Source organism: Melospiza georgiana, chromosome 4 (assembly GCF_028018845.1).
Source record: "Melospiza georgiana isolate bMelGeo1 chromosome 4, bMelGeo1.pri, whole genome shotgun sequence".
In the NCBI taxonomy this organism is placed as follows: domain Eukaryota; kingdom Metazoa; phylum Chordata; class Aves; order Passeriformes; family Passerellidae; genus Melospiza; species Melospiza georgiana.
The window spans coordinates 73847427-73872217 of NC_080433.1; the positions used below are offsets into that span (position 1 = coordinate 73847427).

The 24791-nt window shown below is 41.7% G+C and overlaps 1 protein-coding gene across 2 annotated transcripts in view; it reads left to right on the forward strand.

Moving 5' to 3' along the window:
- The window catches only part of PDE3A (phosphodiesterase 3A), a 212156-nt gene that overhangs the window by 162246 nt on the left and 25119 nt on the right, over positions 1-24791 (forward strand). For both annotated transcript variants that reach the window (XM_058022183.1, XM_058022184.1), the window contains 6 exons: positions 12752-13012; positions 15545-15699; positions 18899-19014; positions 21347-21566; positions 23929-24014; positions 24471-24640. In XM_058022183.1, the coding sequence (XP_057878166.1) occupies positions 12752-13012; positions 15545-15699; positions 18899-19014; positions 21347-21566; positions 23929-24014; positions 24471-24640 (1008 nt within the window). The remainder of the gene's footprint in view (positions 1-12751; positions 13013-15544; positions 15700-18898; positions 19015-21346; positions 21567-23928; positions 24015-24470; positions 24641-24791) is intronic.

Here is a 24791-nt window from a genome sequence, read left to right on the forward strand (position 1 = left end):
TCAGCTGTAGCATGGCTTTTACCTCACACCTTCTCCTGAGGCACTGACTCACCTGGAGTGGTCCCCTGGCACAAGGTGTGTGCTCATTTTTGGAAGTATTTGTGCTCCAGCCTGGCACAGCTGTTCAGACTAGGTCTGAATGTCATGTTCTCACTGCCATCCCCTTCTCCTGGTCTGATTTTCACAGTGCAGCTGGATGTGCTCACATCTGTGCTGCCTGACCCTGTCTCCTGCCCTTCCACCTTTCACCATGCTTCTGACCCTGTGAGAGCCTGGTGGGCAGGCAGAGACCCTCAGAGAGAGGAGGGACAGTTTGGGCTCCCTTGGTCCATCCCCTGGGAGCTCCCAGTCTGCCTGGCTTGGCTCCTAGGCAAGGCTGAGGCTGGGTTCCAGCCCAGAGCTGCTCCCTGATCTCCTGCCTCATTATGTCCTGTCAGTAATGAGAGGCTGGCGTGCAGATCACAGAATCACAGAACCATGAGGTTGGAGGAGACCTCTAAGATCATCGAGTCCAACCTATGCCCTAACACCTCAGCTAGACTGTAGCGCCAAGTGCCATGGCCAGTCTTTTTTTAAACACATCCAGAGATGGTGATTCTAGCACCTCCCTGGGAAGAGCATTCCAGTACTTTATTATTCTTTCAGTGAAAAATTTTTTCCCTAATATCCAACCTATACCTTCCCTGACGTAGCTGGAAACTGTGTCCTCTGATTCTGCCAGAGACCAACCCCACCTGTCTGCAGCCTCCCTTCAGGAAGGTGCAGAGAGCAATAAGGTCACCTCTGAGCCTCCTCTTCTCCAGGCCAAACAGCCCCAGCTCCTTCAAATGTTCCTCACAGGATTTGTGTTCCCAGTCCCTCATTGCATCTTCTGGATGCACTCGAGCATCTCAACATCCTTCCCAAACTGAGGGGCCAGAAATGGACGCAGCACTGAGGTGTGCCCTCGCCAGTGCCGGTGCAGGGGCAGAATGACCTCCCTGCTCCTGCTGGCCAGTCCATTCCTAATCCTCACCAGGGCTGCTGCTGCCTGGGGGGAAGCTGAGTTCAGCTGCTGCTCGGGAGCCATGTGGGCTTTTCCCTGGCTGGCAGCTTGGTGCATGGGGAAATGATTGTCTTCAGTCAAAGGTGGGTTCATTAATTGCTTATACAGAGCTAATGGACCTCCTTTTACAAGCAGAAATAGTTACTGTGTGTGCTTAGAAGCCTGCCCATGGACAGGTTCTTTTTTTAAAAAAATATTTTGTGCACGTGGTGGAATGTCCTTTGGATGGTTTCCATTTAGGCTGGTCACATCAGCAAGCCCTTAAAGCAGACCCTGTATTTTATGTAGGGTCAGAACATGGTTTTGTCTTGTTTGACTGGTTTCAAAGTATACCCAAACCCACACAAAGCGAGTTTCAGAGTTGAGTGTGAAGTCCTATTTGTAACATGTCTGGTTGTTTGTAGCTGGCACGGGCCTACACAAAACATTAAACAGTCTTTAGAGACAGGTTTTGATCTGCATTTTTTTCTCAATTTAAAAAAAAAGACCAACTAAATGTTAATTCATTTATTTCCAATCAATTCCCCTTCCCTTATTTAAACTGAGGTATTAACATGTGTGTGAGGTATATTACTGTGGCTCTGTATAGAATTAAATAATTATATAGTTAGTAATTATTATAGGCATGTTTATATCATGCCAGAAAAGTGCCATCCTAATGGAAGGCATCTTTCCTAAAAGGCAGAAGAAGTGGGTACTCATCATGTTGCCTTCTTGTGCCACCTTGATTTTATTGATTGGAAACCAACAATGTTTCTTTGATCTGTCAGTGCATAAAAGGGCAAGTGCATAAAAGGATTGTCCATAATTAATTTGGTTGGGTATTTCATTTTGCTGTAGCATCATACAGAATGCTTCAGCTTTACTCTCCACAGCAGTTGTAGCTTGCATTAAAAGAGAAAATGGATACAAATAAATTTTTACTTAGATTAAGGTTAGTCTTCAGATTCTTGGAAAAATGCCAACCTGTTGCACAGTGAGCATTATTGATATGCATTTTCTGCTCTGTGTTAGCTAGGAATGACAGTAATTAAAAGAAAAAATCATTTAAATGAAGTGATTCTTCTTTCTAGAGAAGCTTGTTTCCTAATGTTGTTGCCAAAATCTCTCAAATGCAGTAGGAGAAGAAGGAGGGTGTACTGAGAGAATTGATCAGCAATTTATGTCTTTGGTTCTTTTGCTTTAATGGGATAAATGGGATATCTGGGGCCACTGGTAAGACTCAGATGGAAGCAGTCAGGAAGATCCTGGAGCATTAGGAAGACACAATCCATATGCTTCATCAGCTGATCAGCCAGAGCACCGTATGGCAAACAGTCCAGCATGTGGTCTGCTCCAATTTGTTAACAAATATGTTACACAGAGCATTGTGATGGGAGCTGCACGTGACTGCTCACCAAGGTCAGGCCTGTGAAGTCAAGTGTTTTCTTGTGATTAAACTGGTCTTTTATCTGTGTTGCTCTGAGCTTAACCCCTCAAAGTTAAACTGATTTTTGGGAGGATCTTTTGCTTCAATACTCTGCCTTAGATTACCAGTGTTAACAAACCTGAATATTGAAAATATTTTGGAGTCTAATCCATTATGGATGCCACTTAATTCAACTGTGAGCCTCTGACAACAAAGGACACACTAAGCTTCTGCAGAAGTCTAATAAATAAAACAATGCAAATATGGGCAGCAGGCTGTTCTTCACAAAGAGAAGCCATAACCTTTTAAAAAAAAAAAAAAACAACTAAGGAACTTCATTTCATCATTTTCAAACTAAAGATTTAAGTTTTGAGAAGTTGACGCAGTTTCTTGTTCCTATCTTTTAATAAAACTGTCCTAAAATTGCTGAAGCAAAGCCAAAATAAGCCCTTTCTGTCACCAGCAATTCCAAAACCAATAATTTTTCTGTCAGTACAAAATACTTTTTGTGTTTGCCTGAAGTTGTCAGTGCACTCAGAATCCTTGAGCTGCTGTTTCTCGTTGGTGAGGACACCACACTGTTCTCTGTATTAGAGAGCTCTGGGGCAGAATCATGTGATGATAAATCTCATCAGCAAATAGCCCAATACTGTGTGCACCAATTAACAGCATCAGTTCTGAGCTAAAATGTCAAGTCTCTGTGTTGATGTATCTTCCCAAGTCTTTGATTTTAGATGGTAAAACAGAATTGTGTGTTGACACTTCTTTTCTATGCCTCCTTATATAAAAAGTCAATTAGGACTTTTAATTCCAATTTTTTTTCAAAAATTCAAACTCCTTACAAAAATTCAGTTGAGGCTTTTAACCTGTCTGCCAGGACCTATGTAGTGTACCTACTCAGTGGTAGTAAGTGCTTCTATTGCACTTACTGATGCATCATCACTGATTTATTACTGCAGTAGATTCAGATGAACTACTGAAGTTCAGCTTCACAAGGATATTTAACATTTAAAAAAGCCCCATGTGCAACCCACAGTTTATTTTTCTTTCCCTTAATGTCCACATCGAAGCAGAAAGCATAACTCACAGTGGAGATAGAAATCATTGTCAAGTGTGGTTGCCAGCATAAGCACCAGTGCTTCATGATCTGTGTCTGTTTTCTGGTCTCTATGGCTCTGTTGCCTTTTGTAAATGAGAAGCTGGTGCTGTTATATTTAGATGTGAGTTTGAATCTAAGCTTTCCAAAAACACAGAAGTGTTTGGCCCTCATAAAATAGTGCAGACCCTGAGCCAGAAAGTCAGAGTTCGGTATGGGGAGATATTAATGATGCAGAAGTACAGATTGGGTCTATCTCTAATTAGAACTGAGAAGCAGCCAGGGTGTCATAATTAGGAATATTACATGCATTTTACTTTTTTCTTTTTCTAAAGTGCAAGTTAAGCACTGCTCACAACCTAAAATACACCAGTTGTAAGTAAGACTTTTCTTAGATTAAAACTGTGCACAAGACAAATCTGTCACCAGCTACATGGAAGAAATTAGAGATTGCTGAAATGACTTAGAAAATCTTAGAGCCTTTAGCATCCAGTGTGTAGATTAAAGGGCAGAACAGCAGTCCTGAAAATGGCCATCTGATGCAGGCATTGACCTGTGGTTATCAGATGTCTACCTTGTATCTCAGCAGGCAATATTTTTTTTTTGTTTCATTTGTGACAGCAAAGGCAAAATAAGCCCACAGTATAAACTAACCTTGTGTGTCTTTAAGTTGGTCCTTGCAGGTCAAGGATGAAGTAGGTTGAAAACAGTCCTCAGGGCTTGCTGCTCTGTCAGTTTATATCTGTGGTAAGTGAAAAAAAATATTTTAATATCACAGAAGGCATGCAGAGGATAGTGTTTTGTATTTCTTGTACATGAATTACTGGTTCTCTCTGTTCTGATCTTCATTGAAGAGTCTGCCAATAAATAATCCAGGAGAGGTGGGGGATTTTCACATCTAGTGCATGCTTAAATGTGACTTTTACAGGTCATGGCTTTGGATGTTAGTAGCTTGTTCTTTAGAGAAATAATAGCTCTGCAGCAGCTATGATGAAGGATTTGGGGGCTGCCAGTCCCTAGGGCTACAGCTGGGGTTTTTTTGAATGAGTCATAATACAAGAATCCAAAGCCAAGTGTTACAGAAAAATGATTAATTCTTTTCACAGAGGAGTTCATTAGTGACATAAAGTCATGAGAAAGAGGAGGAGGCATCTCTAGCACTCAGTTGCTATTAACTGGTATTAGTGTGAGTGCTTAAAGTCAGGAGAACTGAAATAATGCAAACCGCGAGGTCTGATGGAGAAGAAAAAAATGCTGAAATTGGACCAATTTGTCTGCAGCGAGGCTCTCACTGGAGTCTGATGTGCAAAGGATTTATCCTTTTCAGTGGGTGCAGAACATCACTGCACCTTTGGCTTCACAGAAAGCCTGTTCTTAAAAATGGACCAGTACATCTCAGTAGTGTTCATGGTCACTGGAGAATTTCATGGGAGCCTTCTGCTCTGCTGCTGCAGCATATGGGAAACATGGCCCAAGATATACATCTGGCTCCTGCTGTCATTTCCAAATCCCTGTTGGAATTCCAGTAAGAACAGACTGAACATTAAAGGCTCTTTATCTACAGCTTCACTGATAATTACTTCCTAGTTTCTAATTTTTACTTATTCTGGTTTTCAACACTCATTCTTAAAACCTTATGAGGTTTGCTTTTTTTTAGTTTATTCTCCTATGACAACTCCTTTTTAGTAATTGAAAATATATTTGACACCCTGTGTAGCAAATCTTCATTCCACCCTGCCAATCTTTTGTCCTCATTTAGAGGCTGCATTTATTTGCATTAAAATTTTAATGATAGTTGTTAATTCTCTTCTTCATACTGTTCAACAGTTCTTAGTGAAGGGCTGGGATGGATGTGAATCCATGGATGGATGAGATGGATGTGAATAGCTGGGTTTATTTTCATACATATTTCTGCAGTTTGCTGCTAATTGTGAGGTTGCTTCTCAAGTTGCGTCCCAAAAGAGCCTGAAGTGCTTTGAAAGGGAGAAAATATGGCAGAATGTGGCTCCTTTGGCTTTGCTCTGGTGTAACTGAGACTGTCAAGTTGAGAATGTGGGAGGATTAGTTAGTACACAGAAGGCAGAGCAGTGATTATTGCTTTCAATGGATCTTTTTTTAACTCATGCTGTGAATTTGGCTGCTCTGTTTTAGTTCACCGTAGCATTAAAATAGCTCTCCATGCTGAGCAGGCGTGTTGGAGCTGTAAACTCAAACGAGTAGGATCACCAGGTATTAATAGATGGTTTATTCTTCCTGTATGTGCACCCAGCACCCCACTCCTGCTGGGTCCCACTTGTGTTGCCGCAGCTCAAGTTGAGGCTGAAGACAGTTGTCACTGTTTTCTGCATTTGAACACAAACTATCAGCTTCAAGCTACTAATTTGTGACCATCTGATGTACAAATTGGAGAACAATAATGTAAGACAATTGAGTACAGCCTCTGAAACACAGAATTGTTCTCCTTGGTCTGCGTTGCTCAAAGCAGATTTGAGTCCCATTTAGAATTTAATTTTTCCCATCTGCTGTGCTTTAATTAAAAGCAATAATTTTTAAAGTTCCTAGTTTGGTTGGAGTGGCGTCTACTTTGTAAGTAATCAACCCTGACTGTGACTGACTCTGTGATCTGCTCTACATCATCAAGTAGTTCTTTGGGCTGGAGAGTCGTGATGTTTTAATGTTTTTAGGCAGCCAGATAGCATGGAAAGTCCCTTGGAAGTGGGTGACTGTGTCCCCAGGGCTCTGCTGAGAACATCAAATACCAGCGTCAGAGTTTCCACGAGGTTCGCAAGCTGTGACCGGCGGCTCCCAGCCAGGGAGCTCAGCCTGTGCTTTCCCCTCCTTCCAGGAGCTGCTTTCCCTGGATCCTCCTCATGGCATGCCTGATGCAGGAGGTCATCCCAACTGGCTGAGTGTCTTCACTTGGACTGGGATTTCCTGAGGAGCCCGGGGCAGAGCACATGTATGGCTGTGCCCCTTGCCACGCTGTGCCACCCAGCACGCCCTGTCCCTTTCCCTCTGCCTTCCAGGGTTTCCAGCTGTGCTGTACAGCTGTGGCAGGAGGAAATGTGGAAAATTAAGCACCACTTGATGTCAGTACCAGTGGAGTTAGTTCATGTGAGGTCCTTTCTGTCAGATATAAATGACAGGGATTTAATTACATTGCGTTGGGTTGTGTCCAGTATTTGCATCCACATGGGTTCAGACTTTCCTACTCTGTAGGTCTTGAAGCTGGACAAATCCAGTCCTCCCACTCCTTGAGATTATTTCTGCATCTATCTTTTTATTGTTGCTTGGTTGCTAGTGACCACGAGGATATTTTCCTTCTCTGTGTGTGTAACAAATCTGGAAAAGCCTGCTAGGTGACCTGAAAGCAAGAACCCATAGCCTCCCTCGAAAGTTACAGACGGCACCAAAACTGCAAAACAGCTCCAGTGTGTTCTCTGTTTCTTGAATGTGATCCTTTGCCCTTTGGAATATTGTACACAGTGCCGGAGGACACGTGTGCACTGTGTAGGGGTGAGCACTTCCATGGTGGGTTTCTGACAACCCACAGAGGTCATGCAGGGCCAGCTTTGGTTTCATTTTTCCCAAGGACTTCACATCCAAATCTGGACATATCAGGGCAGGGAAAGCAAAAAAGGCCTTACTGCACCTCCAGTGCCTGCTGCAGATTAAGTGGTATCAGTTTACCAAGAGTTTTTTAGGATGGATAAAAGACTCCAACAGTCTCCTTGTAAATGTCTGAACAATTTTTCTCAAACACTGAAATAATTCACCCCAGACAAATACCTGGCAGTGTGTGTTTCAGTCTGAGCTCTTTGGCTGACAAAGCTGTCACGAACTGAAAGATCCTGTAATGGAAGAAAGTTAGTCAGCTGTAACTGTGAGCCTGGTGAGTGGTGTCACCTAAGGTGTAGATGCAGGATGTGGGGATTGCAGCTGCCTCCCCACACAAAGCCTGCTACAGACAGTGATACATTCCACAGGTTTTATAAGAAGGGGGAAAAAAGTATTTCCTTCTCAAATGAGTGTCTCTTTCTTAAAGAATGGTGGTGTTGTCATCCTGGTTTTCTAAAGAAAGTAGTCATGCTACTCTGTGGCAGTTTCAAAGAAATGTGGCAGATGGGTGGGAGCAAGTTTCAGAAATTATTTTCTTCCTAGAAATTTTATGTTAGCCAGTGGTGGGATACAGGAGGAAGGTCCAGATCAGTGGCCTTGCTTGGTAGTAGTAGAAGAGTGGTATTTTAATATACTGAGGGATGACAGAGCCAGCCCTGCAAGAGGCTGCTCAATCCATGCACAGCCAGCCCCAGGCTGGGCTGCCTGCTGCTCACTCTGTGGCTCAGGGTTGCTTAGGAAAGGGCTCACTGCAATATAGGGAGGGGACGAAAAATTTAACTCTTTAATGAGACCCATTTCATCAGGTCCTGCCTTTGCAGAACTACTTTGAAACGCTTCCTCTGGCGGCTCTGTGATCCTTGCACTCTGGCACCTTCCTGGCATTACAGACACACTTGATGTGGCAGTCATGGCACTTTCTGCCCTGCAGATCAGGGTTCAGTGTAATTGCTGTCAGGTAGCTCTGCTTTGCTGTGCTGGTGCCATCCCCAGCATCTTGGAACCAGGATTAAAACTCAAATCATTGTCTCAGGCAAGATTTAGAGTTTCCTTCATTGTGGGCTCATCTTCTGTGCCTCTGTGTCTGGTTTATGGTTATGTGGCCCTGGGTGCTTTAAAGACTCATCAGCAAAGCCAGGGACTACATAGATGCCTTGGAAAGGATTTCTTTGATCAATGTGATGAGACAACAGGAAGATGCTATTTCCAGCCCTACCAAAGAGTGTGCCTTGCAGAGCCTGTGGCTGGTTGACCTCCAGAGAGCAGTGGGAATGCTGTGCTTCATTAAGCTGGAGAAAAGTCTCATAAACATCTTTTTTGCTCACCAAAGAAGAGAAAATCTGAGATCTTGTGCTGGTGCAAAATAAGAGAGAAATAAAAATAAAAATACTCAGTTTCTAGAGCTTTAAATAGAGAAAAGTGAAATGTGAAAGAATTGCATGCACGCTTTTTCCCTTAGTCATTCAGTGGAAGGTGGAGTAGTTAAGTCTGTGGCGCCTTTAAAATGATTCATTATTTCCATAGAAGCCAATTGATGTTTATCCTTCAGATTGCTCTGTGGACATTAAAATAATGGAGAATTATATTTGCTTTTAATTTTGTTTCCAGACAGCTTGGCCTGAACATTTATGATGTGACTTGGAAACCATATCAAATAGTGATTTATAGCTGCTGGTAATTGTGTGAAGATTGAAGATAGGCTGGATGCTGCTTTCCTTTGCCTTTTTTTTTCCCTCTTTGCCTCCCCCATTCTTTTGCTTACAGAGTGCTCTTGAGTGCAACGTGGTGAAAGGCCAACATCTCTGCCTTCATTGCTTTTCCTCGTACAAGCCACAGCAAATGAAGATTTTATTTCTCCCTAACATGAGGCTGTGTGAAATGAATTGTGGTTTGTGTTTGATAATTGGTTTGGGGTTTTTTTTCCCCTTCGCATAAGTTTCGACTGGTTTTGTGTTGTCATGATAATCACCCCCTTTGTAGGATGGAGAGAGTGGTGGTTTTTAGTCAAGCTGGATGAGAATCATATGCAAAACATGAGTGGGGAGGGGGAAGACTTTTCTTTGTGGTAAGGCATTTGTTGAATGTATAGATGTCAAATGTGCTCCCCAGGTGAGCCAACACAAGTAGTTCATACCTAAATTTATCTATCTGGTCTTATGGCTCAAGGAACTTGTTATTCCTATTTTCCAAAATTCATTTTTCCTGCACAGTTTTATCTGCTTTTTCCTCCTACTGAGTAAAAAGCTATTCTTAGAGCTTTGTGCATAATATAATTTAACAGAAGAAAACAAAGGGAATTTTGTGGACTATCATAGAAAAGCCCAGTGAAGGTTATGAAAATTTTGAGAACTTTTCTAGACATGTTGCAGACTCCAAAACAAATAATTTAAAACTAAAAATTTTAAAGTATATTAAAATTTTCCAGGATACTGTTTTCATATTGAATATAAGAGTGTTCCTTAGAGTTGTTTCCTGCCCTGACAAAAATGATCTGTGTGATACTGGGGCATGCTACTTTTGTGGTCTGATCCTGCACATGCAGCAGTGTGTTTTAGGTTTGTTTATTTTTTTTAATTTCTGTACATAAAAGGAAGCCTCAAAACATGCAGCAAGTGCATTTGGGCCTACTTAGGAATTCCAGATGGCAATGTGGCCTAAACCAGCTGTTTTTCAGCATTGTAAGGAATTATTTTTTTCTTCTTATCTTAGTTAAAAATGAGCCTGTTTAGTTTTGCTTTTGTTCCCAGCCTGTTTGCTTTCTTATTCTCATGCCCCAGAGCATTTCAGTTTTAGTCACTGCATGACATTGCTGAAATCAGGGCTGGAATGAAGTCACAAAATGAACAGCAAGCCAGTCTTATCCAAAAGTCATGGAAGGGAACTGCATTCACAATTATTGGCATAGATGAGCAAATGAGCACTGACCATTGTGAAATTAAGTCCACCTTATCTTAGCTCCTCGTTGTTTTGTTTTATCAAATTAGTTGTTTGTTATTGTTTGCAAATGTTGTTCATGCCACAATTCCCGAGTATCTGGCCTTGGAGCTTCAATGAGTAAAGTGCTTTGGAAAGAATCCAAATCCAAAGAATCCAAATCAGTTCATGCAGAGGCTATGCGCTTAGTAAAAAACAACTTTAAAAGACTGAGCAAGGATTTTATCTGCACTTTTACCCTAAAAGAAGACTACCTGCATATCTATCTGTGTGCATGTGCATATATACAATACATATGCATGTATGTGATTACATTAATCTCAAATTTTCAGCAGTTTCCTCTCTTGCTTTCACATCACCACAATGATTTACACTAAATTCCAAGTTTCCTTGCCCTATAGGGAAACACATTGTCATCTGTTTTCTGAGTAATGGTCTGCAAAGCATATGCAGCTCTCTACTGTTTTTTAGCACAGACTCTGAAAAGTAAAATGTTTTAAAATGTTCTCATGCATTCAATTTGTAATATTTTTTAGAAAACAATAATTTAAATGGCTGTAATTTTACCTAGTCAGACTAGTCTGATGGTGCTGTAAATTGACCCTGACATAGACGAACCATTCCTACTTTTTGACTGGGTCTTAGAATTAAGGCAGGGGTCACCAACGCACATGGCAGCACAGGGAGCTGGAGGCAGAAATCCATGGAGAAGGGCTCTCCCTCTCCCCCCTTGGTACTAATCATGGAAAACAATGCTGGCTGCTTTGCAAAATATCAGTACTGCTGCACAGAGCCTCTGCTTATATCCCACTGAGTCAGACTTGTTTACTTCATAGAAGTATTAATCTCTGCCTCTGATTGTCAACTACTCGAGGCTTAATAGAATTTCAAGCAGTGGATGACACAGTTTTGCTGAAAATATGAGGCTTCCATCGCATTTTGAGTGATGCATTCTGCCTCACTCCCCTTTGGTCCATTTGCCATGGCTGAGGTTTAGATAATTAATTACTCCCATCCCAAGCCTTGTTCTTTAATTTAAGGATTTTCTTTAGCATCTGCCAGAATCTTCTGCGTGCACTCCTGAGATGTTAAGCAATGAAAAAGCCATTAAGTTAAATTCATGCATTAATTTTTTTTTTTTCAGTAGGATGAAATGGCGCTCCAGTAGATTAAGCAGTTTCTGGTTTGTGTTATTTCATAGCATGGCAGAGAAATGTGGGAAGAGGCTGGCTGGTCCTCTGGCTGCCGGAGAGGATGGTGAGTGAGGAAGCCCATCTTCTGGTCCTGCAGCTTACCTCAGTCTTTGCAAGAAGCAGGACATGAGGAGGGATCCATGGAGTGAAACATCTGTTTGCCAAGGGACTGATGTCCACGTTATGCAACTGGGAAGACAGAGGGAAGGGGTTTAGCTTTACTTAACTAATACATCATTTTCCTCAAAAATGCTTTCTTATTGCCTGTAAAGGCTTTTCTGAGAACGAAGCAGTGTCAAGTTGTGTTACTCTGTTCTTTGTGTTTTGAGGTCCATGAATGCTGTCATGAGTCATTCCTGGCTGGGGCTTTAATCACTCTCCTTCTCAGTCTGACCAATTCTCCACGCTCTTTGCTTGCCACTCCAAGCAACTTGTACATTCTTTTCACAAACATAACTTCCCCATTAAGCAAACTATGCATTTTAGCTTTTTCTAAGAAATACATGAAAGCAAATTAGCACAAAATCTGCTGCAATGGTCTCTCTGGGAAACTGCACGTACACCTGCTACACCCCAAACAGGAGCAGCAGGACTGAGGTTATGTGTCAGAGACACAACGAAGGGAAAAGGGTCACTCTTGGAGTGCCTTGAAACAGCAACTCCATGCAGAATTTATGGAGGGTTTTAGTGCACCAGCTAGTGGGGCTGAAATGTCACTTCTGCACTGAAATTCCATATGCCTTCTGCATTTTTAGGTGTTTTAATTCTCTGTGCATCCAAGTCTCACTGTTGTTTATTAGAGTTTAAAGATCCTCAGACCTTTGCAATTGTACTCTATAGCTGTCAATTCAAAGACTTGACAACCTTAAGGTTTAAACAAATCTACTTTTTTACTCCATTTCAGTTTTGGTATAGCTGCCCAATATGCAATTGCTTGGAGAAGAATGTTGTTGCTACCATACCAGAATACTGTAATTTAGTTGCATGGAGATATTTTACAGATCCCAGTATATGCTTAGGATTAATTTCAATTTTCTGGGCCTAAGCACTGAACATTAGTTTTTCTAGATTAGTTGTTCTGTAATTAGTACTCAGGCATCTCTCAGGAGAGTCTCGCCCCATCGCAAGCCATGTCTCCAAAAAACTGTTTGTGCAAATAGGCCCTGGCTATTGACCACGTCTCCACAGGGAGCCTGAACAATTTATTCAGATGGGCAGAGTCAGCTGCAGATGGTGGAAGCTGTGAAATCAGATATGATGGAATTCCAAAGTCTTTGTAGACTGATGATCGATCTATTCAGCATTGTTCTCTGTATTTAAAGAATTATTTCATGTTATTATTTTTCCACCTGCAGATGCTTTAGCAGAAGCTGTGAAGAGTTCACCAGAGCTCGAGGCAGTGCCCAGCAGGTTGTTCACTGCTGTTTTCTCACCTGTATTATTTCTCTCGTCTTTAGTCTTCTGGCACCAGCATCACAGTGGACATCGCTGTCATGGGAGAGGCCCATGGGCTCATCACAGATCTCCTGGCTGATCCTTCACTGCCCCCCAATGTCTGCACGTCCCTGAGGACAGTGAGCAACCTGCTCAACACACAGCTGACCTTCCAGGCCATCCACAAGCCCAGGGTGAATCCCTTGGTGTCCTTCAGCGAGAACTACACCTGCTCCGACTCGGAGGAGTGCCCGGAGAAGGGAGAGAAACTGGCAATTCCCAAGGTGAGTGCTGGAGCCTGCCTCTCCCTAAAGGGATGTCATTGGGCTGTCAGATGTCACTGGGATTTTTGTGTGAACTGCCATCTCTTCTTCCTTCCCTTAATTAGAAAGGTGAAACCTACAGAATCACAGAATTATGAGGTTGGAGGAGACCTCTAAGATCATCAAGTCCAACCTATGCTCTAACACCTCAGCTAGACTGTAGCACCAGGTGCCATGTCCAGTCCTTTTTTTTAAACACATCCAGAGATGGTGATTCTACACCTCCCTGGGAAGAGCATTCCAGTACTTTATTATTCTTTCGGTGAAAAATTTCTTCCTAATATCCAACCTATACCTTCCCTGACGTAGCTGGAAACTGTGTCCTCTACAGAAGTCAATTAAAAAGTTTCTATTGATGACCTTCATGTGCTTTGGATCAAGTCTAAACTGTTGTGTACCCCACAAACTAACAAAAATATCACAATCATTAGTATGACAAATACTGTGAGCTCATGGAAGTTGTCTTGAGAAGAAAAAGATGACAACCATAAATATAAATGTAATACTGCCTTGAAAAATGGCTTTATGAATGCTCAGGGATCAGGCAGGAAATAACCAGTGTTAACCACCCACACTTAGCAAGTGAACAGCGAGAAAGAGCACATCAGATTTGAAGTAGTGTGAATTGTAGGTTTGTTGCTAATTAGCTGTCCTGCAAGGCTTGCATTTCATTTCTGAAACTAAACCAAAATGCTTTTGTACTGCAGCCTCCCTTGTAAAATTAAATATAGGCAGAGTACATTGCACAGTCAAATGCTTTTATGTTTTTACAGTTTAAATGGCACAGCCAGTCATTCATTCCAGCATTTCCAGGCATCTGAATTGCAACACTCGTGATTCTTTTATTACAGCTTAGTGTGATGATAATTGCCACCCTATTTGCCTGTTTAGCAGCTGTATGTACAAAATGGATGTTCACAGGTTTTTAAGCACATTTCCCAGTTTATTTTAGTGACCATATCTATAATGGCTGTACCCCAGGCTCTGAGGGGAAGAGTTAAGTGGAAGAGCACTGCTATCACATGAGCACACACAGGGAACAGGTACAAGTTTGCTGTTGCATAATACCCTATGAGGAGGAGAGAAATGAAGGGTGAAGAAATGCGTTAATGCTACAGAGAACTAATTAGATTGAAGAATTCATTGACCTAAATATATCATGGTTCATAAAATAAATAGTTTGCATGTCTTTATTTAAAGTGTCTAAAAGCAGATATAGGACCTTCACCTTAACCATCTGACACTGAGCATTTTGTGTAAGGAGATAATGTGTTAACATATTTATCTGCAACTTTGAGCTTCAGAACCACAGATGTCTTCCATCTCATATTTCTTAACCCTCTGGCAAAGTCCAAGCTCTCCATTGCAGATATATTTATTTTAGTTCTTAGCTATAAACACTTCACTAGAACTTCACAAGAGAAACAGCTTACAAAATTATAGGATCTGCAACAGCAAATCTGGCTCCAAAAAAGATCCTTTATTATCTTTGCCTTCAAAAATTTGAAAAAAACATGTGAATCCTGTTATTTGGAGAAATGGAGGAGACAGGTAAAAGAAAAACGCAGGGGTGGTTAAGAAAAATCTGCTGTAAACAGTGATGCTTCCTCTAAGCTTTTTGAGACATCATATCCCAGAGCGTGAAAGTTTTATTTCAGTGGATTGAGTAGATATGGCAGGGAAAAAAAGTTGGAGTTCCCCTGCCTTATTTTTCTTACAGACTTTCTTGGCTTGAATCTCTGATTCTGAGGATCCATGACAGTGTAAATCAGAGTAGTTGAGGTTGAAAGTGCATCTGGAGATTGTCTAGTCCAGTCCTGTCCCTCAGCTCATTGAGGAGAAAGTTTCTCTAGGCTCAGCCTAGATCAGGTTGCTCAGGAGGATGTCCAGTTGAGTTTTGAGTATCTCCATTAATGTAGATTTCACAGCTTCTTCAGGCAGCTTCTCTGTGTTCAGTCCTCCTCACAGTAAAAAAAAATATTTTTCTAAATTTTAATTAAATTCTTTGTACTTCAGTTCTTGCTCCACTGCCTCTTGTCCTGTCACTGGGCATCCCTGCAAAGACCCTTCTCCTTTACACCCTCCCTTTAGGTATTTGTGTACACTGGTAAGATCTACCCTGAGACATTTCTTTAGACTGAGCAATTCCAACTCCCTCAGCCTTTCCTTTCATGACAGATGCTTCAATCACTTTTATGGCCTTGCTAACTTGTTTAAGTACCTTTGGCCACATCAGGTGTTGAACATGTGTGGCTATGGGGCTGTGCATATATAGATATAGATATATATACCTGTTTTTAAACTTGAGATAGGGAGGATGGTCCAGACTGTCGAAGCGTTTAAAGCATTGGCTGTGTTTGAAATGAATAATCCATGGGAGAACCCAGATTTAAAGGTGTTGTCAGGCAGAATGAAGCCAATGGAAGCGGTTTATTTGTGCATGTGCAGAGGTTTTGCAGCTGTACCAACTGAAGGGCCCTGGTTTCCCCGCAGCGCTTACGGAGGAGTTTGCCTCCAGGACTGCTGAGACGAGTGTCCTCCACCTGGACCACCACCACATCAGCCACAGGACTGCCCACCCTGGAGCCAGCTCCAGTCAGGAGGGATCGCAGTGCCAGCATCAAACCTCACGAATCTTCTTCATCCAGGTTACACATTGCCTCCTCTCTCTTTTATCTTTCTCTTCGGGCAGATTTCTTTGGTTCTGTGTGCAAAATGCATTCAGAAATGCTAGCTGTGAACTGTGTTAGAGTTCATGTTTCTCTAAATGGATTTGACAAAGAAGCAGCATTCCCATTTTTTGTCAGGGTATGCCAAAATTATTCATATTATTGGGTAGAAAAATAAATTTTAAAAAAGAACTATTTATGTTAATGGAATGCAGAACTGCCCAATAAAATTGGAAGAAAGGCTAAGATACCTGGTTAAAGTTTTCTTGAGATGTAGGGGTTGCTTAGGTGGTTATTGCTCAGCCTAGAAAAACTGCAGCAATTACATCAGCAATTTCTAAGAACACACCTACTGATGTGGTCCTGTCATTAAACCAGTTCCTAAAGCACTTCTCCATCTCCCATTCTTCTCAGGATCTAATCCCTGAGCTGGAATTGTGAAGCACATGGTCCCCCTATAGAATGGAGAGAGAATTGCGTCTGCTCAGCTGCTTATAGCCAGCAGCCAGCTTGTTTGGGGAACGTGCAGAGATTTTAATAAAAGTTGTACTACCTCCACACCATGTCATTACAACAGGATTTCCTCCCTTCTGGCTCTGTGACTACTTTCCTGTTCTGGTCAGAGAGGAGCAGAGCCATCAAAGGAAGGTGGAGAGCAGCCAGTTGTGGTACCACCCTGTGAGAACGAAGTTCAGGTCCCCTCCTTACCTCAGCAATGTCCATCACCTTGGGGCTGGTGGATGAAGAAGGAGTGTGGAAACACTGGGGAAAGGAAGATCAGAGTGAAAGCACTACGTTCAAGAAGAGAATTCAGAGCTGGGACATCAGAAGACTCATGTGCTTTTCTGAAATTCAAAATTTAGGGAAAGAGATAGGACCTTGGAAGGCCCAACATCACCAGTGTTGGCTGTTGGATAGATTGGGGGAATGCAGCTCCAGAGAGCAGCTTCCTTCTAAGGTTGGCCTTTCCTTGGATACCTAAATGTGTCCCGTGGATGAGGCTGTCACACAGGGTGTGGAGGTGCTCAAGGCAGCCTGCAGAGTACCCTGAAAGCCTCATGCAAGAAAAACACGTGGTTTGCCAAAGTTCCCTTTGTGAGAAGTCCCATCTGCCTCAGTAAAAGTAAATATAAGGAAGCTGTAACCAAATGCAAATGTTCTTCACTCCCAGACCTGTGGTTCCTGGGGTGCATTTGATTTATGCTGTTGATCCCACTCTCACGTAGTGTGTAAGTGTCCCAAGATGGGAATCAGAGGGAGAGCAATTAAATGTTATTGTTGGTCCTTCCCTGTGGTTGTTATATAACTCTGCATGAGGAGCCAGCTAAGCAGGCTATCAATTCTTCCTATGTTTAATGTCATAGCCAGTGGTGTAATTATAGCTCTGTCAAGCCTCCCAGCCTACTGTTTGCACTCCTTCTTTCACAGTAGGAGAAACAATGTGTGTTCCAGAAAGGGGGAAAATGAATCCTATAAGTCTAGCTTTAAAAATTTTGGCTGACCAAGAGAGATCTGCTTTCAAGGAGAAGAATTTTGAGCTGAAGAGAAAAAAAAATATCTTGGTTATCTGCCACTTCCCTGTACCAAATTCAAGCACTCCACTGGTCACAGAGAAAGAAACATTTCATAAGTTGAACAGTAGGAGAGAGGCTGACACTGGAATTGCCCTGTGGCAGATTCTCTAGTTACAAAACATGCAGCTTGTTCCTCACAATGTGGGACATGACTTCTGGATTTCTGGAGTCACATATTTGCAAAAATCCCTCATAGCTGTCAGTTTGAGATTAGTAATTCTGTATTCTTCCAACCCCATGTCATTGAACCTGGGTAGACATTATACTGGAAAAATAATAGAGCTCCCACATTCTTTCCCTCACCCACTTTTATATCAAGTGATTCTCCTGTAGGAACTCAAAGAATATGGGTCAGAGATTTTTGGTTTGGTTGGGTTCATTTGGGTTATTTTACTGTACAGTGGGCCAGTGTGTTATATTCTTCATGACAATGAAAAAACAAAGCAAAACCTTTTTTTTTATTTAATTTTATTTTTTAAACATCTGTATTCTTTCTTTGCCTCACTTCATCACAGATTTTAAGAATTCGGGCCCATGAAGACAGCCAGCAAGTGTTTTTGTATGTAGTATTTTCTATTCCAAAACAAGATGTTTGCAGAGGTAACACAGTACCACATGCTTTTTTCTTTCAGAATGATTTTTTTCCTTCAAGTTTATTTTTTTCAAGCTCAGCTGGAGCTGTGCTACTTTAAAAGTCTGTCTTCAGCATTGAGTGTCATCTCATCCCTTGGATGAGAGGCTGTGAGGAGAAATGTGGAGCCTGGCAGACCTGTCCAGAGAACTCACAGCTTGATAAGAGCCAGTGCTGCATCCCTGCAAGAAGCTGACATTTGATGGGTGTCATTCAGGAAACTCATTATAAATACAGTTTTCTTGCTGTGCAGAAGATTTTTGCCTCTTCTGGCATACAATTACCACCCAAAGGCTAAAATCATAGCCCATGCTGCTGCAGAGGACTAACACTGCTCCCCACACACAAGGAAACGTGCACTTAGATTCCTTCAGCACAAATTCCCTTGCACTGATGTCTCCAGGGTCGGAGAGGGGCATTTTTTGGGGAGTTCAGCAGGTATTTCACCTGGTTAGGGTATGAAGGGGCACACCACTAAGCACAGCCACACAGGATGCTTCCAGTCCTCCCCAGGCTCCGGAGTGCCCCAAGGGTTGTTGTGTGCCTGCTGTGGTGCCAGCAGCTGAGGACACTGGGTTTCCAGTTCTGCTGAGAACTTGTGTCACTTCTGGCTCTTTTAAGGAGGTTTTAAAAGAGAACATAAATTTAACTTATTTCAAGCCAACTTTTGAACCTCTTTGTGCTGTCAGAACAATATAATGAAGGCATCTTTGTATAAATAAGGCAAATATGTCTCAGCACCGAGGGAAGTCCAGCTTTAGACTGGCTGCATTGTAACTATTTTTGCTGAAGGTCATACTGAGTGCCTCACAAACACCACTTCAGCCAACTCATGGATGTCATTTCCCTCACCAGATTTTGAGCTATCTCTGTATCACCTACTCCTTGTTGCAGCTCCTCACTTGATAAGATCTGCCATTAAAGAGGCTTTTTCCTGTGTTAAATGTTGCTTGTTTGTGCTCTGGTTTGGCAGCTCTGACTCGTGGAACAGCTCCATTCTGATGACAATCACCAAGAGCAGGTCCTTCTCCACCTCCTACGCCGTGTCCTCCACCAACCACCTGAATGCCAAACGGCAGAGCCGCCAAGGTGAGTGGCACCCCCAGCTCTGCCAGCCTGGCCTGACCGTGCCAGCAAATCACATGGGCTCTGCTTTCTTCATGGTGGAAATAGCCCACTCTTTATTCACTTTTTTGTACAGTTTTACTGACCTCATGTGTGACTCCAATTGGTCAGGAGCTTTCTTGCCAATCACTTTATTGGCTATTAACAAGTTGTTATTCTGTATTGCTTGGTCACTCAAACCCCTGATGTGTACATGCAGGGAAAGTTGTGAGAGATAGTTTTCATTTTTCTATCTCATCATCACATTTTTAAATACTGCTATGTCTTCCTATTTTGGAAAAAACTCAAGTGTTTTCATATGTAGTTTTTTGCATCACATTGAAGTCATTGGTTTGTATCTGTTTATATCTTCAACACTGCACATTTGAAGTAGTTCTGGAGGACCTAAGTGCATGGATGTACTTAAATAACACTCTTTGTATTTTTATGCTTTTCTTATCTTGATTGTGAAAAAAATCCTTGCTGTAGCAAGACACATTTTCTCTCACTTTTGCCAGGAAATGGCTGAATGTTGGATTATTGAAAAAAAGTTCTGCTTTTTTCTGGTAATTTTATTTGTGTTTACCTTCCCTGGTAAATTACTTTCTTAAAAAAACCCCAAAAGTACACACAACAAAAAATATTTAAAGAGACCGGATCTCTGCCAGCAGGAGAAAGCTTGCTGTGATTAGAGACATTATTGTGAGAAGTGCTGTTTAAATTCTCAGGACTTGGTTCAAATTGTTGAAAGACCATGTGTATTGCATCCTGTATGAGTTATGAATATTCCTTGGTAACGTATATCTCAAAGATGGACAACAATCCAGCTCAATCCCCTGTGCAACTAATAGACTGTGAAATGTTTTTAAAGACACATTTTTGGTGGATGGAAAGCTGATATCTCAATGAATTCATAAATGTGAAACAGAGGTTTCCTGTATTTTAAAGCCATTTCCCTGTGTCATGGCCATCTGATAACATTTTAATTGCTCTGAAGGCTGTAGTGTTCTGATCTCAAGATTGCCATTATATCCTACTTGCAATCATTGAATTAAGACACTAAATACATACCACATTTGCTAGAGAAATCCTCTTAAAACAGAGATGCTGGGTATCTCTAAACTACAGCAGAGCAAATCAGATTATTTTTCATTTTTTAAACTCTTGGATTGTCAATAGTAAATCAGATTTTAGCCTTCTATCACAATAAGTTTCTATCAGGGAAAAAACACTGGAACTGTGCATGTATATCTTGCAAGGATAATATTTCATAAACTTAGATCAACATATTGCCTTTTTTAAGATAATGTTTGTGTCTGGAATGCATTTAGATAGGGGGCAAAATTCAAACATAAAACCCCTTCAAGTTCCTAAGGCCTTGCTGTCCTTTGGCTTTGAAGATGAATGTGGTAAATTAACTGGGGCTGAGTTCCTGCAAACTTCAGAACAGGAGCAAACTCAATTTCCATGCATTTCCTTTCGAGATAGATGAAGTTTGCACTTTGAGTCTCGTTTTGTCTGAGACTAGGAATTGTAAAGTGGATTCCAAGAGAAAGCAACACTTTGATTAAACACTGGATGCATTTCACCTTGGCAGTGGTGCTCAGGTGGAGTAAGGGACAGAGAGAACCACACCTTGCTGGTGTTGCACATGTGGATATTTGCAGTTCCTCTGCTCTAGCTCAGGTGTACAGTACCGTGTGCTGCTGAAATGGTTGCAATTCTCCCTTAGTGAGCAACAGATATAGAAAAATCAACTCAAACTAAAGATCAAGGCCAAAATCTTTAAGAAATGGCCCCAGAAGTGCAGTATTTTATATAATGAATGGCTACTAAAAATTGCTCTTTTGCTTTATTGCTTGTCTACAAACCTATAGAAATCCAAATTTTGTGGGAATGTGTGTGATCCTGCTTTAGAGATGGTGAGAGAGGAGCTGCAGATGGCTCTGGGAGCTGCCTGTTTGGGCTGTGTCTCTGTCACTAGCACATGTTGATACCAACAGTGGTGCCACAAACTCCTCTGTCATTTCATGCCTGTCCACTCAGTGCATCCTGCTCACCAGGGAAAATATGCTTTGTGTTTTGGGCCAGATCTTCAGCAGGTAAAAGTGGCTGATAGCAATGGAAGTTCCTCACTCTGTGACAGCCCTGGGCTTGGCTCAGGGTGGAGAAGGGAATTCTCTTTATCTATTTTGGTTTTGGAGACTATGCTGGTGCATCTCAAGAAGAGTATTTCTGCATAGTGAACTAATACAAGCATCTGCCACTTCTGATAATTGATAACACAATTGATAACACTCCTCTTGTCCTTGGCCAGGTATCCCACCAAATATTTCACCTCTCACCTCCCCGTGCCATTCGCCGATTCAGGGGACGCCTGCCACGAGTCCTACTGGGAAAACATCTTCTGTGTCATTTCCAGAGCCCACAGACACTGACACCAAGCAGGGCCTAAAGCCACACAAGGTGTTAACTTCTACTCAGAGTGCACCCACCCTGTCAGACCCTGTTATCAACCCCTCCATCATCTGCAGCAGGTAAGATGATCATTTGACATGCCTTGCAATCATTTCACGCTGTTCTCATGAACATGTTCTGTTGGCCCACATATAAGTTTTTTGTGATTTACTTCAGTGTTTATATAGATTTTTCAGGTTTATAGTACTTCAGTAAATGTGTAGATCAATGCTACAAAATAATTTTAAAGTAGGAGACTGTTGGCTGTGTTTATTCCTATGTTTATTGCTTCTGTCAGGTGGACAGCCTGATTCCTAAACAAATTCTTTGTCAAGGACCTGCAGATCCTGAAGTTGGATTTCATGTTTGCAGCTTGTGTTTCTGGAGCCATTGCCCTTGGCATGAGCAGTCACCTTTAGGGCACAGGCCAAGGCTTGCACAGCAAGCACCTGATGTGCATAGAAAAATCTGACTGCTATGGCCAGAAGTGCCTGAAGACTCTGTGATTTTGAGCCTTCTCAAAATCACTCAGGAGCCCATTCTCTCTGCAGGAGTGGGTCCTGTCTTCCCTAGGCAGAGTCAGATTAGGTACTGTGGGGATAGTTTTTTTTCCAGAAGTCAACTGCAGATGAGTTCTTTCTACTGCTAAGAGTTCCAGTAACACAGTTTAATTTCTTACTTTAAATTACCCCTTTATTAGGGAACACAGACCACACCTACTTTGCAAAATTACCATTTTTGGAAAGAAAGTTGTTCTGCTTATCTTCTCAGAAAGGATTCAGTTGCTATATCAAATACTGGAGTTTGCAGTATGTGTCCAGTTCAGAACAGTAGAAAGCACTGGTATTCCCAAGCCTGTTCCGGTGCAGTTTCAAGGTTGCTTTGCTCACCAGATGTTACTTTTGGCTATAGCACGAGTGGCCAGCCAGCAGAGAGCATGGCTGTTATCAAGTTTGACTATCTTTGGAAATAGTTTTTAGTTTCTGCCTTCAGTCACATGATTTTGGATGTGTCTCAGTGTGCTGTGTGCAAGGCTAGGAAGTGGCTGTGAGAAAGTCAAAATTGAGACTCCAGCTTTGCTCAAGGGAGTCATCCTCACTGGAGTTTGGAGTCAGATCCAAACAGGCTTTTGAGATGGATTTAGATTAAATAGAAACTTAAGTGCTTTTAAATTTTCCAAAGGTATACCAAAATTGGGATTTGGAGAGGTTCATTTGAAATGAAAAGTATATTACACAACAGAAATAAAGCATAAAGGTGCTGGAGTCTTATTAAGCTGTGCCTTTATTATCACTTCAGGAAAATACTGTCATTTCACAAGTGAAATTCATTTCTGGAAGCCTTCTACTAAAAGGAACTAAGAATTGCATTTAAAATATCAGAAAAGAATCAATGTAAGCTTGTTGTAGATAGTAATGAAATTAATAACTTTTTCATCTTGTTTATCAATCTGACTGATGCAAAATCTATTTGCTTGGCTATGCACTACAAGTATCATTGAATACAGATGAGCATTTTAATCTGGAAGTCTTTCAGGAACTCATGCTGTTTGCAGGGCATACCCAGCTCCAGGATATGTTTGGATGACCCAGCCAAAAGCTAGCTGGCCCAGGAGTTAAGCCATTTTTATATATTGAACTTAAAATGGTGCAAAGGTTCTAGTACAAAGTTTGACCAATCCAAATAATTCTGTAATAGTTGCTTTGTGAAGACTGTTGTATATAAGATATGCCACAAAATGCTGACTTAAACCAGAGAAAATGTCAGGTTTTAATTAGGGTTTAAAGGGAGCTATACACAAAGAATAAAGCTTTTTAATGGAAGGGAAGAGCCAGTCATTTGAAAAGGTCATGATATTGTGGTCTGTCCCAAAATGTATTTATGTTCTGGAAATGATGCAGCAAACTCTGCCCTCTTGGTTCTTGTGTACTTGGTATGCTGTCACTGAAGTAATGATAAAATATAATTTTCCTCCTTAAGAGGAACATATTCAAATTTTAGGCAAGAACAGTGCAGCCAGATCATGATTGTGTTCAAACTGAATTCTGCAAGATTGTATGAGACTCTGGCACAGTTTCATAATTTTAATTCATCTTTATAGGGCAGCTGTAGATATAGAACTAGAGGGTTTATTTTGTGCTGGTATACTTGCAGAATAAAAAAAAATATTTAAAGAAATCACATGGTTCAGGTTTACTGCTGAAAACACCAATTCACAAATTTAATGGTGTTGGGCAGTTAATCCAAAGTCTTTCTGTATTTTTGTCTCAAGATCCAATAAAACTTTAGCAGTCTCCTGTGATTTTGTCTGGACCATATCCTGGACCATGACTTAGACTGTATGACATAATCTCACACTGCCAGTGGGAAATCCTTTTACACAGGACTGTCTAAGGCACGTGGTTCTTCATATTGTCTGTTGTGTTTGTTGATGTATTTTAGCTGTGGCAGACCCTACAACCAAATAGAAGCTGGTGATGGGACACTAAATAGAAATGATGCTACTACACACACCCTGAACAGAACAGGTAATTCTTTGTCAAAAACACCTTGTTCCCTCAAATTAAGTAATTATCCACTAAAAGGGCAGATGAGCTTGTCGGTTATAAAAGGAGAACACACCCAGGTGAGTCCATACAAATTGTCTTTGACAATTTCATGTCCAAATGCACCTTCCCTTTTCCTATGTACAGCATGTACAAAATGCTTATGGAGTTAAGTTATGAAGATGATACTGTTCCCCTCAATTTACTTAAATAATGTTCCTCAGAATTTTTTCTCTCTTCATTCTCTGCTGCCATTTTTTACACTCTACAGGGTAAATCTTTAATGCCCTTGGACAGATTGTCTGACTTCAGAGCCAGCCAAGCAGCACATATGTATTGTGAGTCAGAGCTCCTGTTGCTGCTACTCAGAAGGTCACAGGCTGGCTTCCATGAAACCCTTGCTGTTCGCAGCACAAGCTTTGTGATTTGTGTTTGCAGAGGATCCTGCCCAAGCCACCTCTGACTACGAGACCAACAACAGCGACAGCAGCGACATCGTGCAGAACGACGACGACACGGATTGCTCCAAGGAGCAGCCACGGAAGGGATCTGGCTGTAGGTCCTACACACCTGAGACCATCATCCTGCATCCCTTGACACCACCTGAGGTAGCTCCTCTAAGCTCCCCCAGCACAACAGAATGAATGTATGCTGACGCTGAGGGGGAAAAAAACCCAAAATTAAAACCAAACTAACCAAAAACCCAGATCCCCACAGAAAATGTGGTCTAAGGGTGCTGCAAGATATTATTGCCTTAAA